The 23,028-nt window shown below is 37.8% G+C and overlaps 1 protein-coding gene across 1 annotated transcript in view; it reads right to left on the minus strand.

The window, feature by feature from the left end:
- Nucleotides 1-23,028, minus strand: part of LOC110205634 (sodium-coupled monocarboxylate transporter 1-like) — a 50,153-nt gene that overhangs the window by 12,441 nt on the left and 14,684 nt on the right. Inside the window, exons 6-8 of the mRNA XM_020982331.2 lie at nt 15,502-15,642; nt 12,563-12,692; nt 8,823-8,911 (exon numbers count right to left, since the gene is read on the minus strand). Of these exons, the coding sequence (XP_020837990.1) occupies nt 8,823-8,911; nt 12,563-12,692; nt 15,502-15,642 (360 nt within the window). The remainder of the gene's footprint in view (nt 1-8,822; nt 8,912-12,562; nt 12,693-15,501; nt 15,643-23,028) is intronic.

Raw genomic sequence — 23,028 nt, forward strand, 5'->3', positions numbered from 1 at the left:
CCAGGAATTCTACTGCACTAGGCCACCTTTGAAATTCAGGAAGAGGGGCAGCTAGGTGGTGCAGTAGATAGCACACCAGCCTCAGAGTCAGGAGGGCCTGAGTTCAAATCCAGCCTCAGACACGTGACAACAGCTGTGTGACCCTAGGTAAGTTACTTAACCCCAATTGCCTCACCCCCCCCAAAAAAGAGCCAAAATTCAGAAAGATATGATTTGATAAAGCTGAAGGAAATAATTATTTCTTTCTATCCAGACAGATACATATATACACACACACACGTGTGTATTTATATGTACATGTACCCTTCACTCTGTTTGCCTCAGTTTCCTCATCTGTGAAATGAGCTGGAGAAAGAAATGGTAAACCATTCCAGTGTATCTGCCAAGAAAACCCAAATGGGCTTGCACACAGTCGGACACCACTGAAATGACTTAACAACAAAAAAAGAGATTGAGTCTTCAAGATCAAGTTCCCAAAATAAATGAATCAGTGCAATGGATTACTAGGTTAGAACACAAAATCTTTGGTTGGGTGTTGGGGGTCTGTAGCGATGTAGACGGCCACAGGCTGTTCATGAGGTCTCATTGACAGGCGGAGGCCCCTCTCGGGTGCTGATCTCTGAGAAAAGGTCGCCTGGTTCGGTGCTCCATTGTATGGATCTTTAATGATCTTTAACTCCCCTAGTTATTATACGGTCATTAGCAGTCTATTCTGGGATCAGTCAGATAAGTGCACAGGATGGTGCATGCACTGTCCTTGAGCACAGCATGGGCTATACATCATTGTAACTTGAGAAAGAGTTCCTGTTATTTCACTATATAAGTAAGTGCTTTGCTAAAAATAAACGGAGTTGCTTCCATCCTGCCTCCCGCCTCATCAATGCGCATTCGAGATAGAAAATCAAGCTGGTCTTGATTCATCAGGTGATTGGGAAATCCTAGGCCCTAGGCAGGCTCTACAGCCAAGTGAACTAGTTGTGCACAACAAACTGGCGCCCAACGTGGGGCTGCACTGCTGCCGTGAAGAAGATACGGAGAGTAATACAGCTGCATAAAACAGTCGGGAAACATCTGGACCAAGAAGACGCAACACCCACATAAAGACACCGAGGTCTGTTGGAGCCAGGCAGCCTCCTTGTGAGAGGTCTCCAAATCGTATCCCGTGGCACAGAACAATGGAGAGGTAAGATGAAGTCTTATCATGAGGCAAAATCTAGGTAAACTCTCAGAGAAGGAACAGAATGTTAGAGTAATATATAAAGTGATTGAGGAACAGGGGCGCTCAGTAACTCCTAAGAAAATAAGAGAGTTTCTAGATATTGTTGATATAAAATCTCCATGGCACCCCAGAGAAGGGAACTTAGATTTAGAACAATGGAAAATAGTGGGAGAACAATTGACAGAATTTTGTAACACCAAAGGCCCAAAATCAGTTCCTCTGGGCACTTTCACTATCTATAATCCTATAAAAATGGGCTTATAGGAGCTGTGAGAACAGAGGAAGCTCCCACCATGTGCCGTGAGGAATTTCAAAAATCCCCAAGGGGAAGTAGAAAAGAAACATGTAGTCACAGCACCATATTGTAGACATTGTGGAGCACTACAAAGTGAAAAAGTTTCCTTTTGTAAAAACCAAAACCTTAAGATTTTGCCTGGTTTTAGAATACCATGAAAAGAAAAGATAAAATAAAATAAGAATAGTATTATTTCATTTGCATAGGGAATTTCTGACAAGTTTCTCGCCTTTGGATTCTCCGCGTCATTTTTTTTCTATGTTTGTCTGTGTCTGTGTGAATGATGGTCTGTGACTAATGTCTGTGATTTGTTTAATCTTATACTGCCAGGCAGCCAAGGGCTGCACCTGGATTCTGAAATGCTGTTAGTGACTTTCTCCCCTTCCCCCTCCCTAATACCAGCGCATTTCCTGGGAGCGGGTGGATGGGGGAGAGAATGGGAGAAAAAGCACTTCATTATTTAGGTTACATAATTTGATAAAAGGCAAGAAAGTTTAAACATACAGGAATAAGAAAAGTATGGGTGGAAAGAATAATATAATCTGTATGAAGAGCAGGAATAGATGATTTGAGAGTAAAAGATTTGGAAACTTTTGGAGAAAAAATTATCTTTCTTTTTTGCATTCTAAAGCTCTGGCCAAAGCTTTGGGTGTAAGATTGAAAGATTATGTTGAAAAATATTCTCTTCCTTTCTCTCAAATTCCAACCCTGGCCAGGTTGGGGTGGGGGAGAAAGAAGGAGGAGATAAGGACAGTTTTCCTCTTCAAATCAAAAAGAAAAGTTTTTAAGTATTAGAATACAATCTAAAGATAATTTAGTTCATTCACATTAGTAATATGCATGTTTCAAATTTTAAAAATCTAGTCTCATTACAAATTGGTACACTTTGATGTGTTATGTCAAGTAATTTTTAATAATTTTGATGTTATTAAAACGTGAACTAAAAGAAACTGAAAGGTAGTGAGATAACTGTGTAAATCCAGCTAAATTATTTTATCAAGTCCGGTTAACCTTGTTCTATGATGTTTTATAACTATCATTTAGAAAATCAGGTATTTCTATCTTTACCTATGATTAAAAGAACAGCTTAGAGCTAAAATAATTTAACTATCACTCATGAAAATGACCAAACTTGTTAACTAAGTTATTGAAGTTACTGTTTTAAAGCTAAGACTGAGAAATTGCAACTTTATAAAATAATTTCTAATAATTGGCTTTTTCACCAAGACAAGTTTAAATGTGGGAAAGAAAGGATGTTAAGTAAAATTTCTTATATATGTGGGTCCTAGTAAATCTTTATTGATTATTGCACTTCTATGAAAATAATTAACTGTATCTGGCTTTAAGCCATAATCAGTGAAACTTACTGCTTGAGGTAAAAGACTCTTAGAACTATAATTAACTTTGTTTTGAGTTTGAATTTGGATATGGTCATCTCATTAAATCAGTATTTCCCATTTTCCCTATTATGATCCTTTAAGGAGGAATGTTTCTTACCATGTGCCGAAATTTTGTTCATCACACTATTAAACTTGTTGGTCAGAAATGTTCCCAGACAAAAATAATTTATTGTATGGATGATTAACTTTGCAGTTGTCCTACTACCACCAAACTTTCCTTATTAATGCCCAAGTTTTAACAAGCTTTTCAGTCAACAGGCCTTTCAGTCTCATAGATTTATAATTACCCTGAAAGGGTACAGAGGGTGTCACCCTTTGTTTACTTTGGGTGTATTGTTCTGCAGTCTGCAGGTATACCACCAAAATGTTACAAATTAATCAAGATTCCTTGATAATTTTTAATAATTTTCACATGACTTTTTATGGATATTAATTAATTTTAGCTTGCCTAATAAATCACCACTAATCAATTATTTTGATAACAGATAGCTAAAACTCAATTCATTTCCCCTTAATTTGTGGGCGCAATATTTTACATTTACTGAGAGCTGTTATTTTCTCCTGCCCACTGTTTGTGCTTTTTCTATCCATAAAACTGACAAAATACAAAGTGAAATCCAATGAATTTGTTTGGGTTCCTTAAAATTCACCTATTTTTATTATTGCAAAGAAGTCAGGAAAATTAACGATACTTTATGACTTCCTAGCCTTTGATAGTCATTGATTTAAAAGATTGCTTTTTTACTATTCCATTACAAAAAGCTAAAAATGACACATTACATGGATGACATTTTATGTGTTCATCCCAATCCTGAAGTGTTGGAAGAAATCTTGTTAAAAATACAAAATTTGTTGCAAAGTCATGGGATTCAAATAGCCCCAGAAAAAAATTCAAAAACATCCCCCCTATCAATATTTAGGCCACCAGATACTTCAAGAAAAAATAGTTTACATCCTCCAAAAATAGACCTACAAAAGTTGAAAACACTTAATGATTTTCAGAAACTTATAGGAGATATACAGTGGCTTCGGTCACAGATAGGCATTCCAAATATGAATTGATACCTTTATATGATTGCCTTAGAGGTGATCCTCAATTAGATTCACCCGAATACTGACCCCTGAGGCAAACAACATTTGTATATTCAGGAACAAGTAGTTGGAGCACACACAAACAGGATTGATAGGCATGAAAGTGTGGAGGCTTCTATATTTAACACTCCAAATTCTCCAACAGCAGTGATACATCAGAAACAAAGGCTTTTAGAATGGTATATTTACCATCTCAGCCAAAAATACTTTAAGTAATTATATGGCCTTGATAGGGGACTTAATACATAAAATTGACAACAGGTGTTTAACATTATGTGGCACACATCCGGAAGTCATACACCTTCCATTTTCTCAACAAATGATTGAAAAGCAATACAAACAATGCCTAACTGGCAAGTGAATATCAATTTGAAACTTGTGTATGGAAAACCCTTTAAATATCATGCAATCTTTGAGAATTGGCCTTGGATACAACCACACTTACAGCAGGTGAAATGTACACGGGATTAATGTCTTTACTAATGCCACAAAGATGAATAAGGCCTCTATCTGGTGCCCTAAAAGAAAGGAGTTACATGTGATTGAAACACCCTTTATATCCACACAACAGAATGAATTATATGCTGTCTATTGTGCATTTCAAAAATATGAGGAGCCAATGAATATTAGCACAGATAGTAAATATGTTGAAGGAATTCTAAAACATCTAGAGACTGCTGTAATAAAAAATACTGGTAACAATATATGTCAGCTGCTTAATGATATACAACTTATGATACAGAATAGGACAGAAAAATTTTATGTTTTGCATGTTCGTTCCCACACTCTTGCCCCAGGACCAATTTTTGAAGGTAATGATATTGTTGATAGGTCTTTAACAATGAATGTGGAAATAGCAAGGAATAGTCATAATAAATTACATTTATCTGCTAGGTCTTTAAGAACTTTATATGGCATAACAAAATCACAAGCACGTGAAATTGTTAAGCGCTGTGCTACTTGTGTGCCTTTTCAACCCCCTTTCCATGTTGATGTCCATAACCCCAAGGGACTTACACCTAACACCTTATGGCAAATGGATGTTACTCATTATTCTCCTTTTGGAAGACAAAAATATGTTCATGTTTCCATTGATACATATTCAGGCTTTATTTTTGATGCTGCTCAAGCAGGTGAGGCTGTTGGCAATGTTGTTAATCATTTGCTTCATTGTTTTTCCTTCACTGGCCCACCTCAATGCTTAAAGACTGATAATGGTCCTGCATATATTTTGCAGGGTTTTAAAAAGTTTTGTACTGAGTTCTCTATTAGTCACACTACTGGCCTTCCCTATAATCCTCGTGGTCAGGCCATAGTTGAATGTGCCAATCGTACCTTGAAAATGGTGCTCCAAAAACAAAAAGGGGGAGCTAAGGGATCCCCTTGGCATCAATTGAACACTGCACTCTACACTATAAATTATTTAAAATTCGATAGTTGTAACCTCTCCCCTGCAATGAAATATCTGGCAGGAAATGACAACAGTACTAGTGACACCACTAAATCAAACAGATTCCTTTCTCCTAAACATAATATGAAAGTTATGTGGAGAGACATTGACGGTGTCTGGCAGGGTCCAGGGCAAGTGCTAACCTGGGGGCAAGGGTTTGTTCTTATTTTCACAGGTGATGGAGAACTCTGGGTCAGAAGAAAGGATGTCCGCATTACCCATTCAGAAGGGACAAGGCAAGCAGAAAAGAAAACACAGGCCGGCCAGGAAATTGAAGGAGCCGAAAGAATAAGAAGAAGGCACTACAAGAACTTTTAACCGAGCTGTGCCTCTTGTCGTTATCGTCATTAGGGATGCAGAATACAGCAGCAGCAGAGACAGGATATACAACACGATGGGCCTTTGTGACAAAACCATGGCCCAGACTAGTTACATGGGGAGAGACAATACCTGAGGTCATTCTGCAAGGAAATGCCTCCACCGGTTTTAGCAAGGAATTTCATTTCATACCACCTAAGAACTGGTCTCAACACACTGTAAAAATGAACTGTACTGGTGTGGCTTTGGTGCCGCCTATTTGTGTTACAAAAGGCAATGACACCAAAAACTCCACGTGTTTACAATTATTTAATGTCACCACCCATTTTGATGGGTATGTGTTTAATAACACGGCACCCCCTCCTTATATTGTTGTCTTTTCTCAATTTTATAAGGTTACTTACATGGGCATCTTGGGGTCACAGTGTGTTAATGACATACATATCAGACGTCCAAGTAATTCAAAGCCATGCTATCATGTGACACTGATTAGCAAGAGCTTAGGGTATCCTCCTTGGTTATCTTATCATACTTCAGAACGTCATTGTGTTGTGTTACAAAAGAATTTTACATTACAATCCTGGCACAATTATACTAGGGAGAAAAACAATCATACTTGTGCTTTTGGCAGGTTTCCATTTCCTCAGTGGGTTTCCCTTCATGACAGAGGGGTTGAAAATCAGTTGTGGAAGGCATGGGCAGCCTTAGGCCCCATAAACATCACGAATTTGCAAGGGACCGTCCATGATAATATGAGAATGCGAGCTTGTTTGACTGGTAATCATGCATTTATGTGGGGAAGAGCACAGAATGTTAATATAACGGCCGTGGATTCAGGGGAATATAATGTCACTTGTATTAATTGCAGGGTGTCTGAATGTATAGGAACCAAGATTAGAGACCAAATTATTTTTGTTATTACACAACAAAAGTTTGCCTTGGTGCCTATGAAAAGCAAAGATTGGTATGAGTCACGTTCTGATCATATATTTGGAATAATAGACCAAAGTAATCAATTAGTAGTTGCTAGGAAAAAGAGATGTATTTCATGTGTAGTATTAGGAATTGTTTCACTTATAGCTATCATAACTGCTTCTATATCTTTATCTCAATCTATATCTATCGCAAGAAATGAAATGGTTCAAGCTGATTTTATCAATCAATTAGCTCGCAATGTATCTAAAGGTTTTCAAACACAAAAAAGGATAGATGATGAATTTTACCATATACTTGAGGGAATGAAGGAAACCATTATCGAAATAGGCGATGAATTGGATATTTTAGAATATAGAACACATTTAAAATGTGATTATATGTATGAATTCATTTGCCTTACCAATGTTAAATACAATAAATCCCAAAAGGGATTGGCAAAGAATACGTAGACATCTAAATGGGCTGTTTGGAAATTCTACTATTGCAGTGGATATTGATGACTTATACGAAATTGCTAAAGATGTTGCAAGGGCGGCTGATAAGGATTTGATGCCAGATAAAACTGCCCAACATATACTTGATTGGATAGATAAACTCCGTAATCCTTTTAATGACCTTGGACATTGGTTTATATCTCTATTGTCTTCCTTATTGCCATTATGTTTTATTTTGCTGGCCATGCTGTGTTTTGGACCGTGTTTGCTCAGGTGCATAGCTAATCAGATAAAGGACTTTGGGACTGAGCTTTATATGCTCTGTCTCCGTCAAAAACAAAAAGGGGAAGTTGTCGGGGATCTGTAAAGATGTAGACGGCCACAGGCTGTTCATGAGGTCTTACTGACAGGCAGAGGCCCCTCTCGGGTGCTGATCTCTGAGCAAAGGTCTCCTGGTTCAGTGCTCCATTGTATGGATCTTTTAACAATCTTTAACTCCCCTAGTTATTATATGGTCATTAGCAGTCTATTCTGGGATTGCAGTCAGATAAGTGCACAGGACGTGCATGCACTGTCCTTGAGCACAGCATGGGCTATACATCATTGCAACTTGAGAAAGAGTTCCTGTTATTTCACTATGTAAGTAAGTGCTTTGCTAAAAATAAACGGAGTTGCTTCCATCCTGCCTCCCGCCTCATCAATGCGCATTCGAGATAGAAAATCAAGCTGGTCTTGATTCATCAGGTGATTGGGAAATCCTAGGCCCTAGGCAGGCTCTACAGCCAAGTGAACTAGTTGTGCATAACAGTTGGGACACATACATTCAATTAAATAGGGAAATAGGAGCTTAGACCTTCTGCATGTCCTTATCCATTTTCTAGTCATAATGGTCTAACAATATATCCATAGTTTTTGATCTGGGGAGAGAAGGATCCTCTTGGAACACAGATTTCAATGCTTCTATATTTTACGGTCTGAGAGTTGCCTTGGGATCAGAGAAGTTGTAACTAGCCCAAGTTTATACAGCAAAGAAGTATCAGAGGCAGAATTTGAACTCAGGTCTTCCTGACTCCTAGCACCCTATCTACTATGCTACAATGCCTTTCCATGTATTTTCAACAAATGAAATAGGCACCTATTTTTTTTGAACATGGTGAAATCTCTGGAAAAGAGATTTTACTAGCATTGAGTAGTTATTATTAAAGTCTTAGAAATTATACGGCAATGTATTCACATAACAAGTCATTAAACATGGACCTCTCAAACAGCTAATAGTCTCAGAGGGAGAGGGGGTATGAAATAACCACAACTATCAGATAGTTATTACGTTGGATAAAGTTATAGTGAGATGCCACATTGTGGCATGGAGGTGATCCTGGTCTCTCTAGGGATATAAACACTAATTTTAAAAGGTTAGAAAAGCTTCTAGTGTGGGCTCAGCAAGGGACTATTGTCTGAAAATCACCCACCAGCAAGTATCCTGAAGGTGTTGATTTGGTCCAGAGCAATCTACTAAAGAGTAGAGGGTTCCTGACCTCAATTGGTATACATATTGATGAAATAGTTTCTTGAAGTATTGCATAGAACACATACATAAATTTCAAACAGTAAAACAGCCGGAATTCAACTTTAGCTCATGAAATATGAAAGTCCTTCATTAATTACATAAAGTCCATACCTCAATGTTCCACTGTAAGCACATGCCACAAAGAGTCCGGGCAGTCCTGGATAATCTTGTAAAATGTCCAGCACCAGATAGGGCATGAGCTGAAAAAGTCCAAGATTTACTAGTGTGCTCCTTATAATCAGATATATACCATTCTAATCACTGATGAAGGAGATAGGTCAATTTTTCAATCATTGTCATCACTGTCAGAGAATGAGCTATTTCAACCAAATGCATGTTTCAGATAACTGTTAAACTTGATACCAAAACATTTTTTTTACCTTTTTAAAAGTAAATATTTCTAAATTATATTGCATACTTTTGTATGTATGTCATAGACCCCTATAGCAATCTGATGACAACTATGGACCCCTTGTCAGAATAAAGTGTTTTATTTTTTAAAAAAATATCAACAATTGAAGGAAATGCTAAATTTCAGTTAGAGGTTAAGGAAGGAAAATAAATTTTAAAAAATAAGGAAAATATATAAAGAAAAGAATGAATGAATACAATTTTAATAAAGTAAATTAAAATAATTAAATTTTAATTAATTTTAAAAATTGAAGAATAAATAAAATTATTTTAAAAATAAAGATTTTTTATCCAAATTCACAGACCACCCTCTCAAAATCTATTTACAGATTCCCAATAAGTCCATGGATCCCAAGTTATAAACTCCTGGATTATACTAAAGATGTATGTGTAGATGTGTACAGTATTGGATGAGTATTAGCATATCAAAGGTAGGCAGAGCATTTGAGCTTCTGGGATAGAAAAGCAACAAATATTATCAATAGATTTAATAAGCTGTTGGCCTCTCTCCCACTGTGTGGCGATCTACAGGTAACAGATAAAAACAGAGATACAGGGGCAGCTAGGTGGCACAGTAGATAGAGCACTGGCCCTGGAATCAGGAGGACCTGAGCTCAAATCCAGCCTCAGCCACTTGACACTTACTAGCTGTGTGACCCTGGGCAAGTCACTTAACCCCGTTGCCTAGCCAAAAAAAAAAAAAGAAAGAAAGAAACAACAGCAACAAAAACCAACAAGGATACATAGCCTCTGGGCTAGTGTTCCAAAACTGGCCCTCAAACTGTGGCTGCTAAGCTGATTGTCTGGCCAGAGAAACAGCAAGAGAACCAGCTGCTATGTTTTCACAGCACAGTAATTTAGGGGAGTTAGTTTTCCTTGAGTATCTATGTGTGAATGTGCTCCTGGACAAATCGAAAGTGTCAGACTATGCTGTAAGCTGCCTGAAGTCTTAAGCATGGAGGACAACCAGGTCTGGGGCAGGGTGATTATGCCACAAATTCAGTAACAAAACCCTCCCCTGTTCTTTTCAGAATGCCTACGTCTGAATCAGGTGTTCTAAACCACAGGTCCGAATGACCATGAAACCCAAGACAGACCCTGGCACTTGCTTTCTCAAACAAGTCCCTGAAATCAGCTTCCTTTTTGGTCATTTGGAACTTTCTCATAAAGGTGGAGGGAAAACTAGGCAGTTATAGAATTTCCAGGACATTGGAACCCGGGGCCCTTTGAAGACATAGATTAGGGAATAAAAAGATTAAGCAGCCTTCCCCCAAATGGTTTTCTCACCTTTCAGAAAATCCTCATTATTGTTATGAGGATTCTCTGACTTGTAACCAACATTCAAAATGTTGTTTCTGCAATAGTAACATGAAAGACCACAGACACCTCCCTAGGAAGCTTTGACCCACTCATTCATCTCATTTGAGCTGATTCTTAGTCAAGTATGAAGGAATACACCTTAAAATCGGCTTGCACTAGACTCTTGGGGAAATGACTTGTCTCTCAATTGCAAATTCTATATTGACGTTGAAAGAACACGACATTTCTGAAAACCACAATTTTCTCCAAGCTCTTCAGTACAGTCTTCAAACAGAATTCTAAGCAAAGGTTCTACTGAAAATTGGAGCATATTTGATGGCATAATTTGATCAAAATCCCAAAATATGAAATCAATTTTTTTCATAAAATATCATTTTTATAATAGTAGTTTTTATAATTATAACATAATATAATGATTAGACCTGGAATTGGAGTCAGGAGACCTGGGTTCAAATTCTGGCATTTAGTAGCTGTGGCACCAAAGTCTTGTCAATTAACCTATGAGACCTTCAGTTTCCTCATTTGTACAATGGGTATAATTTATATTACCTATATTGTATTATATATAATATATTATAATACTTGGTATAATGTGTTATAATAATAGTATTATATAACTTAGAGATAATGTTATTATATAATGTGATATATTATTTTACATTATTATGTAATATAGTACTATTATGAATATATTACATGATATATTATAATATAATAATGAGCATGATATACATAATACTTTTACTACCAGCATCATAGCATTGTTGTAAGGAAAGTCCTTTGTAAACTTTAAAGCATTATATGAGTGAAAATTATTCTTTTAATTTCCTTAATGAAAAAGATCTGGGTCTATAAGTTGAATCAATGAGATATCACTGTCAGGTAGACAGCTGATTAAAAATAAATACGTGTGTAGGTATACATACACACACACACATATACATGTGCATATATGTATATGAAAGTTTTTCTATTATTTGACATTGGTAGGGTTTATGTCAAGGAACCAGTTTGGTTGAAAATACATACATGCATATCTATAATGCATATATGTATGCATGTACGTATGCGGACACACACACACACTAACCTGGTTCCTTGACATAAACTCTACTAGCATCAATGAAATGAAAGTTTTTCTATTTTCATTAGAGCTTAGTTTTAAAACAAGGGATATTTTGCTAAATGTTCATTAATTAAAGCAGATGTCCTTTTCTACTGGAAAATTTAATTGCCAAAGGATTTCAAAGATGTCATAAATGAAATTTTCCAAAGAGTGCATTTTATGACAATATGTAGAACTAACACACTATATTTACTAGTATATTTATTTTATGTATTTATTTATTTATTTTATTTGCTTTTAGGCAATTGGGGTTAAGTGACTTGCCCAGGGTCACACAGCTATTTAGTGTCAAGTGTTTGGTCTGAGGCCAGATTTGAACTCAGGTCCTCCTGACTTCAGGGCCAGTGCTCTATCCACTGCGCCACCTAGCTGCCCCATTTACTAGTATATTTAAAATTAGAATTCAGCAAATGTTGCTGGGCTGAACCTGTTTTATTATCATTATGAAACTGGTCAGAAGATAGACAGTGTTCAGGAATTTGTTCTCAGAAAAAGCCACAAATACTCTCCTGGGGCTTTGTGATTTCTTTAAATGGTAATTCAGTTTCTGATGCATGGTTCCAGGACCACTTCTTTTCAAAAGACGTCCATGAGCAACTAAACAGAAATGAGAATTCTTTCGCCAGTTTTAATACTCACTCAATCTGACCTTTCGAACTCATTTCTGAGTTCTATTTTAGTTGTTACCCAAACAAAACTACTTCTACTGAGGATCCTGTGCTCTTAAATTTTTTCTTCACATTTCTACATCTTAATTTTGGATCTGGGGTTCTTTTCATCCGACTAGCAGATCAGAAAAAGTAGGCTGAACATAAGAAAGATTGGCAGGCTCACACACTCCTTTTTTTTCTGTTCTACTGCACATACAGAAATGCTCGTTTTATTTGGTATTTGTTTTGTTCATTTGTAAAAATAAAATACAATGAGATCGTTTTATAATTCTCTTGGTTAGTTTTTCTTCTAAGGCAGTCATAGGAAAACTATAGTACTGAACCTGGTCTGGGGCTGACACCTTCTTTGCTGTCCAAGGATCACAGTCACGGTACCTCGAATAAAGGGAGAGCCCACATAACACTGCGCAGGTAAGAATTGCCCAGAGTCCTATGAGATTTACATAAAGGGACCTAAGTGGAATGAACAAACGATTAATAAATCAATCATTTATACTCAAAGGATTTTAGAAACTAAAATTACAGCTAGATGGTGCAGAGGATGGAGCCCTAAGCCTGGAGTCAAGAAGACCTGAATTCAAATTCAGACTCAGAAACTTAACCCTGGGTAAATCATTTAAACTCTGTCTGACTTAATTTCCTCATCTGTAAAATGAGGGTGATGATAGCACCTATGTCCCAGAATTGTTATGAAGAACAAGTGAGAATATTTGTAAAACACTTTGCAAACCTTAACGTTATATAAATGTTAGCTTTTATTGTTATCATCATTATTATTGTTACTACTTGTGTGACTTTGGAAAAGACACTTAACACTCTTACCAATGATACAGAATGCTATTCGCCTCCTGACAGAAAGGTGGACTCAGCGTAGAATGAAACCTGCATTTTTGGACATGGCCAGCATGGGAATTTCTCTTGTTTGGCTATGCAAACCTGTTAGAAGGCTTTTTGTTTGTTTGTTTGTTTGTTTTAAAGGGGGAGGGGAGAGTTAGGTGGGAGAGAAAATAAATGCATGCTAATTGAAATAAAATCAAAGATTTCATTGACTTGGAGTAGGGGAAAGATGATGATGTAAGTAGGGAGTGTTTCTGATACTTTTATGATATTAGCAGACTCATTGAGTGGGCAAGAAACAAAATACTGCCACTGACATCCTAGAGAATACGGGGAAGTATGCTCAATGGTGGGGACAGCTAGGTGGCACAGTGGCTAAAGTGCTGGGCCTGGCGTCAGAAAGACATCTTCCTGAATTCAAATCTGGCCTTAGACACTTCCTAGCTGTGTGACCCTATCTGCCTCAGTTTCCTCATCTGTAAAATGAGCTGGAGAAGGAAATGGCAAACCATTCCAGTATCTTTGCCAAGAAAACCTCAAATTGGGTCACAAAGAGCCAGATGCAAAACAAAATGCTAAATGGCAAAATCTGTGATGGGGTAGAGGGCTTATCCTGATGGTGAAGTCTCTCCACTAAGAAGTAGGAAGAAAGGGGACTATACTGACAGGATAGCCGGAGAATGTGTTTGCTACAGGATGTATGCAATTCCAGAAGGAAGTCCTTCTAGGAGCCTCCCACCATCCAAAATGGAGGACAAGGTGGGTAGAAACCATGGCCATACCTTACTCCATAGGGCTTAGGCTACAAGGATGACTGGGCTGGGTTTAGTGATTAGTATAACAGGGCCCCCAGTTCCAGACCTTTCCCTTTTCAGACCATTCATCCCATTTCCTCGTGGCTTTGCTAGATGACTGGTCAGCCCTACTTTGATAAGTTGGGGGTCTAGAACTAAGATGTTTTTGATGCAGGGATTTCCCATTGAGGATATTCCCCCCCAATCTAAAGCTGATAGGCACTGATTCTTCAATTTATAGTCTTACAGACTTGTCTGAGGCATCGAAGGGTCACACAGCTAGTGTGGATCAGAGGCAGGACTGGAAGCAGGTGTTGACCCCTAGGGCAGCTCTCTAACCACTAAGCTGGACTACCTCTCAAACTCATTCATACTAAACTGTTAATGGATAACAGTGCTTTAATCTGTTGCCTCTCCTAGGGATATCTGCCTTTTAATGAAGAACTCATGAAATACTTCTTCAAACCTGAAGACTATATTTCTAATGATGGGAACTTTAGGCACTGGGACAGGCTAGCAAGGAAGACTTTTTTGTCTTAGTGTGCCATTTCTTCAAATCACCCCATGTAAAGAACCCCCTACTTTCACTGTAAGGCTGGCTCAATTTAGAACAGTTAAGTTTTATAAACATTATAAAATATAAATATTTACTTACATATAAATTATAAACATTATAAAATCAATTGATAAAATCGTGGGGGAGTATTGTACATTAATTCACACTAAGGCCCAATGGGTTTGAGCTAAACATTATTTTTATTGTTTGGTCGTTTCAGTCATGTTCCAATCTTTATAACACCATTTGGGGTTTTCTCAGCAGAGATACTAGAATGGTATGCCATTTCTTTCTCCAGTCCATTTTATAAATGAGGAAACTAAGGCAAACAGGGTTAAGTGACTTACCCAGGGTCACACAGCTAGTGTCAAAGGCCAAACTTGAAGTCAGGAAGATGCCTTCCTGACTCCAGGCCTGGTACTCTAATCACTGTGCCACCTAGCTGCCCTAAAAATTACTTAATAGTGCCTTAAGCAGTCAGAAGTTGCTCAATTATTTTACAAATATGTTTCTCCTCTGTGACAATAAGCATGCACATGTTTGGGACATTATAGATTTATTTCTGCAGTGATTGATCATGCTCATGCTAACAATAATTTTGGGGGTCATGTAGCCATTACATCAGTTTTCATATTTAGACGTGGAATAAAATATTTTATAATTATAATCATATAAACTGAATTTTAATTGGGAGATTTGGGTACAAAATTTACCAGTGTAATTATTGTAAGCACTTAATAAATAAATCTAAAAGAATATGAGTAGAATATTAAGTTAACCCAGAGGTTCACAACATTTTTTTTGTTGTTGTTCAAATGGATTCTCAGAACGTAATATATGTGCGTGTATACAGATGTGCATGTATATGTACATATATACACATACATATACATACATGCATGCATACATACATGCATATATTTATTTATATATATATATATGTGGAACCACTGCCCTACACCAAGCTGCCTCTTGTCATCATTGTTGTTATATAATTATATAAAAAGAAGTAGTCTTTTATAAAGACTCAAGGACACTTAAAGAGTATTGATAAATATACTGGAATTTTTCTTACATTTTTGCATGGAATCTATTTTTGCAGGAAATATACCGCTGGACTTGGGATTGGTTAATACCATAGATGGAAGTCCACGTGAAGGTTCCACCGATGATGATTGTCCAAAAGGTATGTCTTTGCAAAGGGTTTGGGTTGAAGCTAAATGGAAAAGAGTAAGGAAGAGAGAATGTCAACCTGTCACACGCACAAAACAACACTGCTGAAATATTTCACATTTGAGGTCAATGAAGTAAAAAGTTATTTCTTTGACATTCAAGACATAAGGGGAGGAAGGATGCCTGGTTTTTATGTAGATACTCATGAATGTCAATGTTCCTCAGTTTTCCTCCCCATGAAATGATGGTGTTGGCTAAAGCAATGGTGTCAAACTCCAATACAAATGTGGCGCCATTATTTTGTATGTGAGCATCCCTTCAGAGTACAAATTGACTTTATTTTTAAAATATCATGTTCATGGTTTTTTTAATCCCTCTTTTTAATGTTTTAATTATTTTATTTTTAATTTAAGGAACAAAACAAGCATTTCCATTACATAGTTTAATAAAAAGAATAATTACACATGAAACTGGAAACCTATTATGTACAACTTGCTATTCCTTTTAAATATATGTGAATTTTTTAAAAATTTATTTTGTTAAATATTTCCCAATTACATTTTAATCTGGGTCAGTCCACACTTGATGCCGTGGGTACCAAATTATCTTTAAAGTTCCCTCCAAGTCAAGCATATTGTGATTCTGATCATTCATATATTTGCTATTTGGCTTTTTAAAAGACAGTGCGGTACAGTATTATAGAAACAGATCATAAAAAATCTTTTTAGTTCAACTGAAAATATGAAGAAATAATATGGTCTAAAAGATTCCTGCTTTCTCATCTTGGAAAGATGACCAATTAGTCAGGGACAAAAGGCCTTCCTTAAGGAAAAGGATTAAGTATGGAAATTAAAATTTGAACGAAGAATACCTCTTATCTTGTTAAGATCCTTTTCCTTCCCTCAAACCACAAAGCAAATGAGCAGTGACCTACCCTTTTTCATTCAGAAAGAACTGAAATACTGGTTTTTGGGTGGAGCCCTTTGCCCGGGGAGGAATCAAGGAAAGGATAGTGTCAAAAGTATTTTTAGGAGAACATAACTGACTCCATTTTGCGCTCTATTTGTTATTAATTACATTTCTTTCTTTTCCTTTGTAACACAATGTATTGAATGACTACTTCCACACTCTCCTTTCCCCAATCACTTTACAATTACAAAAAAAAAAACCCCAAAACAACAAAAAACCTTAAAGGCCTTTGAGTAGTTCCAAGAACTTACTGCCTTTTCTTTTCCCATCTAAAAAGTATGCAGTAGGAGTTTAGCAAATGTTAATTAACTAACTGACTGACTGATAGAGAAGATACGGTTTTCTTGGCTCTGATGTAAATAGCTATGCTAAAGGTCTTTGTAAGGGTTTTAGCATCCCCTTTCTTTTTCTAAAAATGTATCTTCTTTTTACCTGCCATACCTGGTCTTACCCAAGACTGCTTTGTAGGCATATGTGACCAACGTGATTTTACCCAAACTCTGATTCATGTAGTGCCAGAGGAAAGGCACACACACACACACACACACACACACACATGCACTCCATGGGATTATTGGACACACATGTCCATCCCCTACAAATGTGTGTAACACTCCAGTGGATATATCTGTCTATAACCAGTGCTAGGTGCAATAGCTGGCAGGAGCCTGAAAATTCTTCCAATGCTTCCAATGACTGATTGTCATTCTAGAATATTAACCTCAAACTACTTTTAACACAGTTTTTTCTTTTTAACTTTTTCTTTGTTCAAGATTTCTTGTGGTAGAGGTATATATCTAGGGGCAATTAGTTGGCGACATATGGATAGAGCACAGGGCCTGGAGTCAGGAAGACTCATCTTCCTGACTTCAAATCCAGTCTCAGACCCTTACTAGCTGTGTGACTCCGGGCAAGTCACTTAACCTTGTTTGCCTCAGTTTCCTCATCTGTCAAGTGTGCTGGAGAAGGAAATAGTAAACCAGTATCAGTGCCAAGAAAACCCCAAATGGGGTCACAAAGAGTCAAACTCCACTGGACAACAACAAGGGATAGAAAGGAGCTGTGCAATACAGGTTTAGACATCTTTCTGAAATAGAAATGCTTGGATCCTAGATTAATGTTAAAAAATCATTTCTGGTGGATTTCTGCCTAAAACACAGAGTGCAATATTAGTATGTTTTTCTTTGATGGCGAAATGATGCTGTGACTCAGACCCCAATGTCTAGTAGAAGCCAGCATGGTCCCAGGGCAACATTTCCTCAAAAGACTTCCATGATCTAAACCAAACTAAATTAAACAGAAACTAAAGAGAGGTAAAACACCATTTAAATCCTTATAGGAAGGGTTTTTTTGGAGCAGAGTTGCCCCCCCCTTAGGCTTGCAGAATCTGATCATTTAAGAGACAGGCCAAATATGTCATTTACGGGGGGGAAAAAAAGGATTTGTTACCATCGTTGTCTGTAGTCACCTTGCATGTTGTTGAAGGTAAAGCCTTTAACTATGCTGGTGTAAACTATTATAATTCACTTACCGGCTCTGGAACTAAGCCTTGTATCCCTCACAAGGATCAGAGCCTCATGGCTCTGGTGGCCAAGTCCACGAGCTGGAGCTGAATTCACTCCCATCAGTTCTGGGAATTCCACAACCCCACAGCTCTCTGTTCACTGAAAGTAATGTTTTGTATTTTCTTCACTGCTTGTCTGCTGGCTTGTTTGGCATCTGTGAAGTTTTTTTAGAGATATAAAGGCCTGGGAAGGGACTGTTCTTAAAATCTGTAAACCTTCACAATAAAAAGGTGTGTGATCACAAGGATTCCCTCACCCCCACCCTCAAGAAATGGTTGAATCTTATCTAAAAGAAAGCCTTCTAGTCCCTTAGGCAGTTAGGTAGTGGAGACGTAAGTATGGAGACTGTGAGTTCAAATGCAACCTCAGACATTTACTAGCTGTGTGACCCTGGGCAAGTCACTTCACCTCTGCTTACCTCATTTTCCTCCTGTGTAAAAGGGGGGGTCATAATAGCACTGATTATAACCTGTCTCCCATCATCATGAGGATCAAATGAGTAATAATTGTCAAGCACTGAGCACAGAGCCCAGCACAGAGTAAGCTCTCTATAAATGTTAGCTATTCGTAGTGTTGTTGTTACTTCATGTTTAACTAAAATTGTGCAACGAGGGGCAGCTAGGTGGTTCAGTGGATAGAGCACTGGCCCTGGAGTCGGGAGGACCTGAGTTCAAACCCAGCCTCTGACACATGACACTAGGCAAGTCACTCAACCCCAACTGCCTCACCAAAAAAATAAACGAATAAAATAAAATTGGACAATGAACTCTCCTATTGGGCAAGTAGGTGGCCCAATGGATAGAGCATTGGGCCTGGAATCAGGAAGACCTGAGTTAAAATCTGACCTCAGATGCTTACTAGCTGCATGACCCTAAGCAAGTCACTCAACCCTGTTTGCCTCACCAAAAATAAATAAATTAATTAAATTAAATTAAATTGGACAATGAACTCTTCTGTTGGGCAAGTAGGTGGTTCAATGGATAGAACATTGGGCCTGGAGTCAGGAAGACCGGAGTCCAAATCTGACCTCAGACACTTACTAGCTGCATGACCATAAACAAGTCACTCAACCCTGTTTGCCTCAGTTTCCTTATCTGAAAAATGATCGGAGAAGGAAATGGCAAACCCCTCCAATATCTTTGCCAAGAAATGCCCAAATGGGGTCACAAAGACAACAACAAATCTAAATGGCCAGAAATCTGTTCACTTATATGAGGTATTAATTGTGTATCCTGGCATATACAATGTCTGTAATGAATGACGTATAAATTGTTATCATTGAGGGTCATACTGTTCTTTCTACTGTCACTACATTTTATAAAGTAATGGATTACAGCCATAGTTCCCGGTACTGCCGATCTGAGATAGGATGGTATTGCTCTCTTATCACAGAATCTGAAAGTAGGCTATTAGGTAAATGTTGTAAATGTTGTGCTAGAGATTTTAAAATTACTCTCTCCTTAACACCCTATAGTTTCCCAATATTCTTGTTGCTCTAAGATGCTTAACTAGACCTGTCTACCACCTGAGTGTCCTAATTGTCTAGGGGAGGTGAGCCATATTTAATTGGATATTTCCGTGATAAAAACAATGCCATTTCAACTGGAGCGTATGCTAGCTAGTGCAATTATAAAAGCCCAGTGCCTTGCTTATCGTAGAAACCTGTTAAATCAGCTCCTGATGGGTTTGGGAGGGCTCCACATCATTACTAAACTGGAGAACTCCATGAGCATGCTATTCTCCTCATCCGCGAATGGAATTGTCTAGCAGGCTCTATAGAGTACACTCCAATGTAGACAAAGCAATGATCTGAGGTTCAGCATTCTTGAATGATAAGCAGTGGGCCATACCTGATGAACTCATCCATCAATGTTGGCTTCTGAGTTCAAAGAAGCAGGAATTCCTTCTGATCTTGGCCATGGAATTATTACTGGAGGTTCCCAGATTGAGAATGTACTCTTTCATGATGCTCCTTCCACACCAATGACTCCAAGAAGTAAATCTAGGTCGTGACTCAAGGATGCATGGAAGCATTAATGTAGGACTGAGTAGTCCATCCTGACAAATGGGCGTGCAACCCCTCACGAAAGCCTAGTCAAAGTATGTGCTTCTGGAATAACGTTAAATGTCTGGTATAAAACAAGGTATTAGTGAACTTTGCAGCCTTTCCAACCATCCAGTTGCAGGGTGCTCCAAAAGTTGAGATGAGTTATAGTCACAATACTCGATACGATTTGTTGAATTGTATAAATAATAAGGATGTTCTCCAGATGGGAGTTACAGTTATAATGAAAGAATCAGTATATAGATTTCAGAATATCTGTTCTAACTACCAGGCCAATTGACCAGCAGGATAAAGTTGCAATGGCTTTCATATTGGACCACCTGGATCCCATTTAGGATTGCTAATTAGCATATCCTTCTGGCTACTGTTAGAGAGTAAAAGGCTGGCTGGAGACTCCAATATGCATTCCTTTCTGTACCCCAAGGCACACTGTTCTAACATGTATAATAGCTCTGATTGCCTGGCTCTTTTTCTAAATTAGCTATATTAATTGAAAGCACAAGTAATACCACCTTTTGAACCAACTAGAGCCATATATTTTGCTACTGCTTAGCACATACAAAACTGAGATCTAAAATGAACAAATAGGGGCAGCTAGGTGGTGCAGCGGATGGTGCAGCGGCTCTGAAGTCAGGAGAACCTGAGTTCAAATTGGGCCTCAGACACACGACACTTAATTAGCTGTGTGACCCTGAGCAAGTCACTTAACCCTGATTGCCTCACTGAGAAAAAAAAATAGTGGAAGCATGGAAATACCTTTAAAAGCCCCTTTTTTGGTTCATATGAAATTATTAAGAAAAAATATTTCTTTGGCCTAACAGCCCTTTCCAGACTTTCTTCCCCCCTTCCCCCATCCCAAGAAAGATGTATTCGAAATTGAAGGCAAAAGGCCTTCCTAAGGAAACAGATTACAGATAGAAAATAAATTTTGAACAAAGAGCACCTCTTGTCTGGTTAAGAGCCTTTTGCTCCCCACACCCTAAAACAAGTGGGCTATGATACCTCTCTCCATTCAGAAAGGACTGGGATATTGATTTCTAGGAAGACACGCTTGTAATCCTTAAGGAAAATAGTCATGAAAAGAATCTAGTACTGACTATTGTTCTGGAATGTTGTCTCAAATTATATTTTAATATATTATTATTTTCCCCCTTTTCAAGACTGTTATAAATGTTACCTCAAGTTACATTGGGGTAAAAGGACATGTCCAAGTCATGGGAAAGGGGGTGATGGTAAAGCACCCCAGTTTGGACATCGTCTTTCTGTGTCTGTCTCTTTGTCTCAGTCTTTCTCTCCCCACCCCTCCCCTGAAATGTTTGAATAATAATGTTAAATTAAATAAAATTCTTTCTGGCAGATTTGTGCCTAAAACACAGAATACTGTATTAATAGTGTTTCTTCTGTGACAGTTGAAAGAGTAATGGAACTGAAATCAGGAGAGGTCTGGGTTCGGATCTTACGTCTGACACATATCAGGTCTGTGAACGTGGACAACTCATTTACTCTCTATGAGGTTTGGCCCCCCGGGGCAGCTAGGTGATACAACAGAATTCAGAGGTTCCCAAACTTATTTGATCTACTGCCCTCTTAAAAAAAAATTTACTCAGCAGCCCCCTGGAAATCAACTTTCTTTAACCCTTTAATGTTTTGTTTTTTTAATTTGTGTCATTTCAAAAAAATCTAAAATTCTTTTTAAGAATGATGCATCTTAAATTGAATAATTTATTGTAAATTTGTGGTTTTCTTCTTACATTGAAATTCTGATGATGCAATATTGTATCATGTAACCACACGGTATTGTACTGTAAACAAGTCATTACACATACATATTCCTGCCAATGCATGCTGGACTTGCAGAGGATGTGTGACTGGCTCACCTGCCAACACTTGCTTGTTAAGACCTGTCAGCTTGTTAAGACCACTGATGGATTATAACTTCCATTTTGTGTGTTTATTTGTAATCACTATGGCCTTAACTCTTGTTACACAACAGATGAAATGTATGAATGGTTTTTCAAGTTTTCTCCTCTTCTTGCCTTATGCTTCTACCACCTCCTTATTTTTATTCAACAAGCCCCAGTTGCACCTGAGGCCACTACCAATCCCCTAGATCATTTCAGTGCCCCCAGGGGACCATATTGCCCACTTTGGGAACCTATACAATAAATAGAGCACTGGCTTGGGGGTCACAGAAAGTTGGACAGTACTGAAATGACTCAAGAACAACAAAATGGGGATAATAATAGGCACCTACCACATAAGGCTATTGTAAGGATCTAATGAGATAATAATTGTAAAGTCCTTACACCATGACTGGCAAATAGTAGGTGCTATATAAATGCTTATTCCCTTCTCTATTTCTCATTCCCCCCCCAAAAAAAAACCAACCAAACCATCTCCAGCATTTGTCATTTTCTAAGAGTCATGTGGGAAACATCAAGTCTGAATGACCTGACAGGAATCACACAGCTAGTATGTATAGGTCAGAAGAAAGACTTGACCCCATGTCTTCCTGCCGCCAAGGTCAGTCTTCTAACCATTATGCCAAGCTGCATCTTTTAGTCACCAACTATTGATATCATGCTCTTATTACAGAATAAGGAAACTGGGTATCAGAGAGGTTAAGTGACTTGCCCATAGTCTCACAGCTAATGAATGACAGAAGTGGGATTTGAACTCTGGTCTCTCCTGATTCTAAGAGCAGGAATCTTTTTAGTACAATGATGAAAGATCAACCCCAAAGTGTGCTGTATCAACCTGAAATGCTTATTTACCATCTTCTACTTGCATGCCATCTGTACTACTATTTTAAAGGCTACTGTGTTTCTAC

Source organism: Phascolarctos cinereus, unplaced genomic scaffold (genome assembly GCF_003287225.1).
Source record: "Phascolarctos cinereus isolate Bilbo 61053 unplaced genomic scaffold, phaCin_HiC Scaffold_1;HRSCAF=81, whole genome shotgun sequence".
Lineage (NCBI taxonomy): Eukaryota > Metazoa > Chordata > Mammalia > Diprotodontia > Phascolarctidae > Phascolarctos > Phascolarctos cinereus.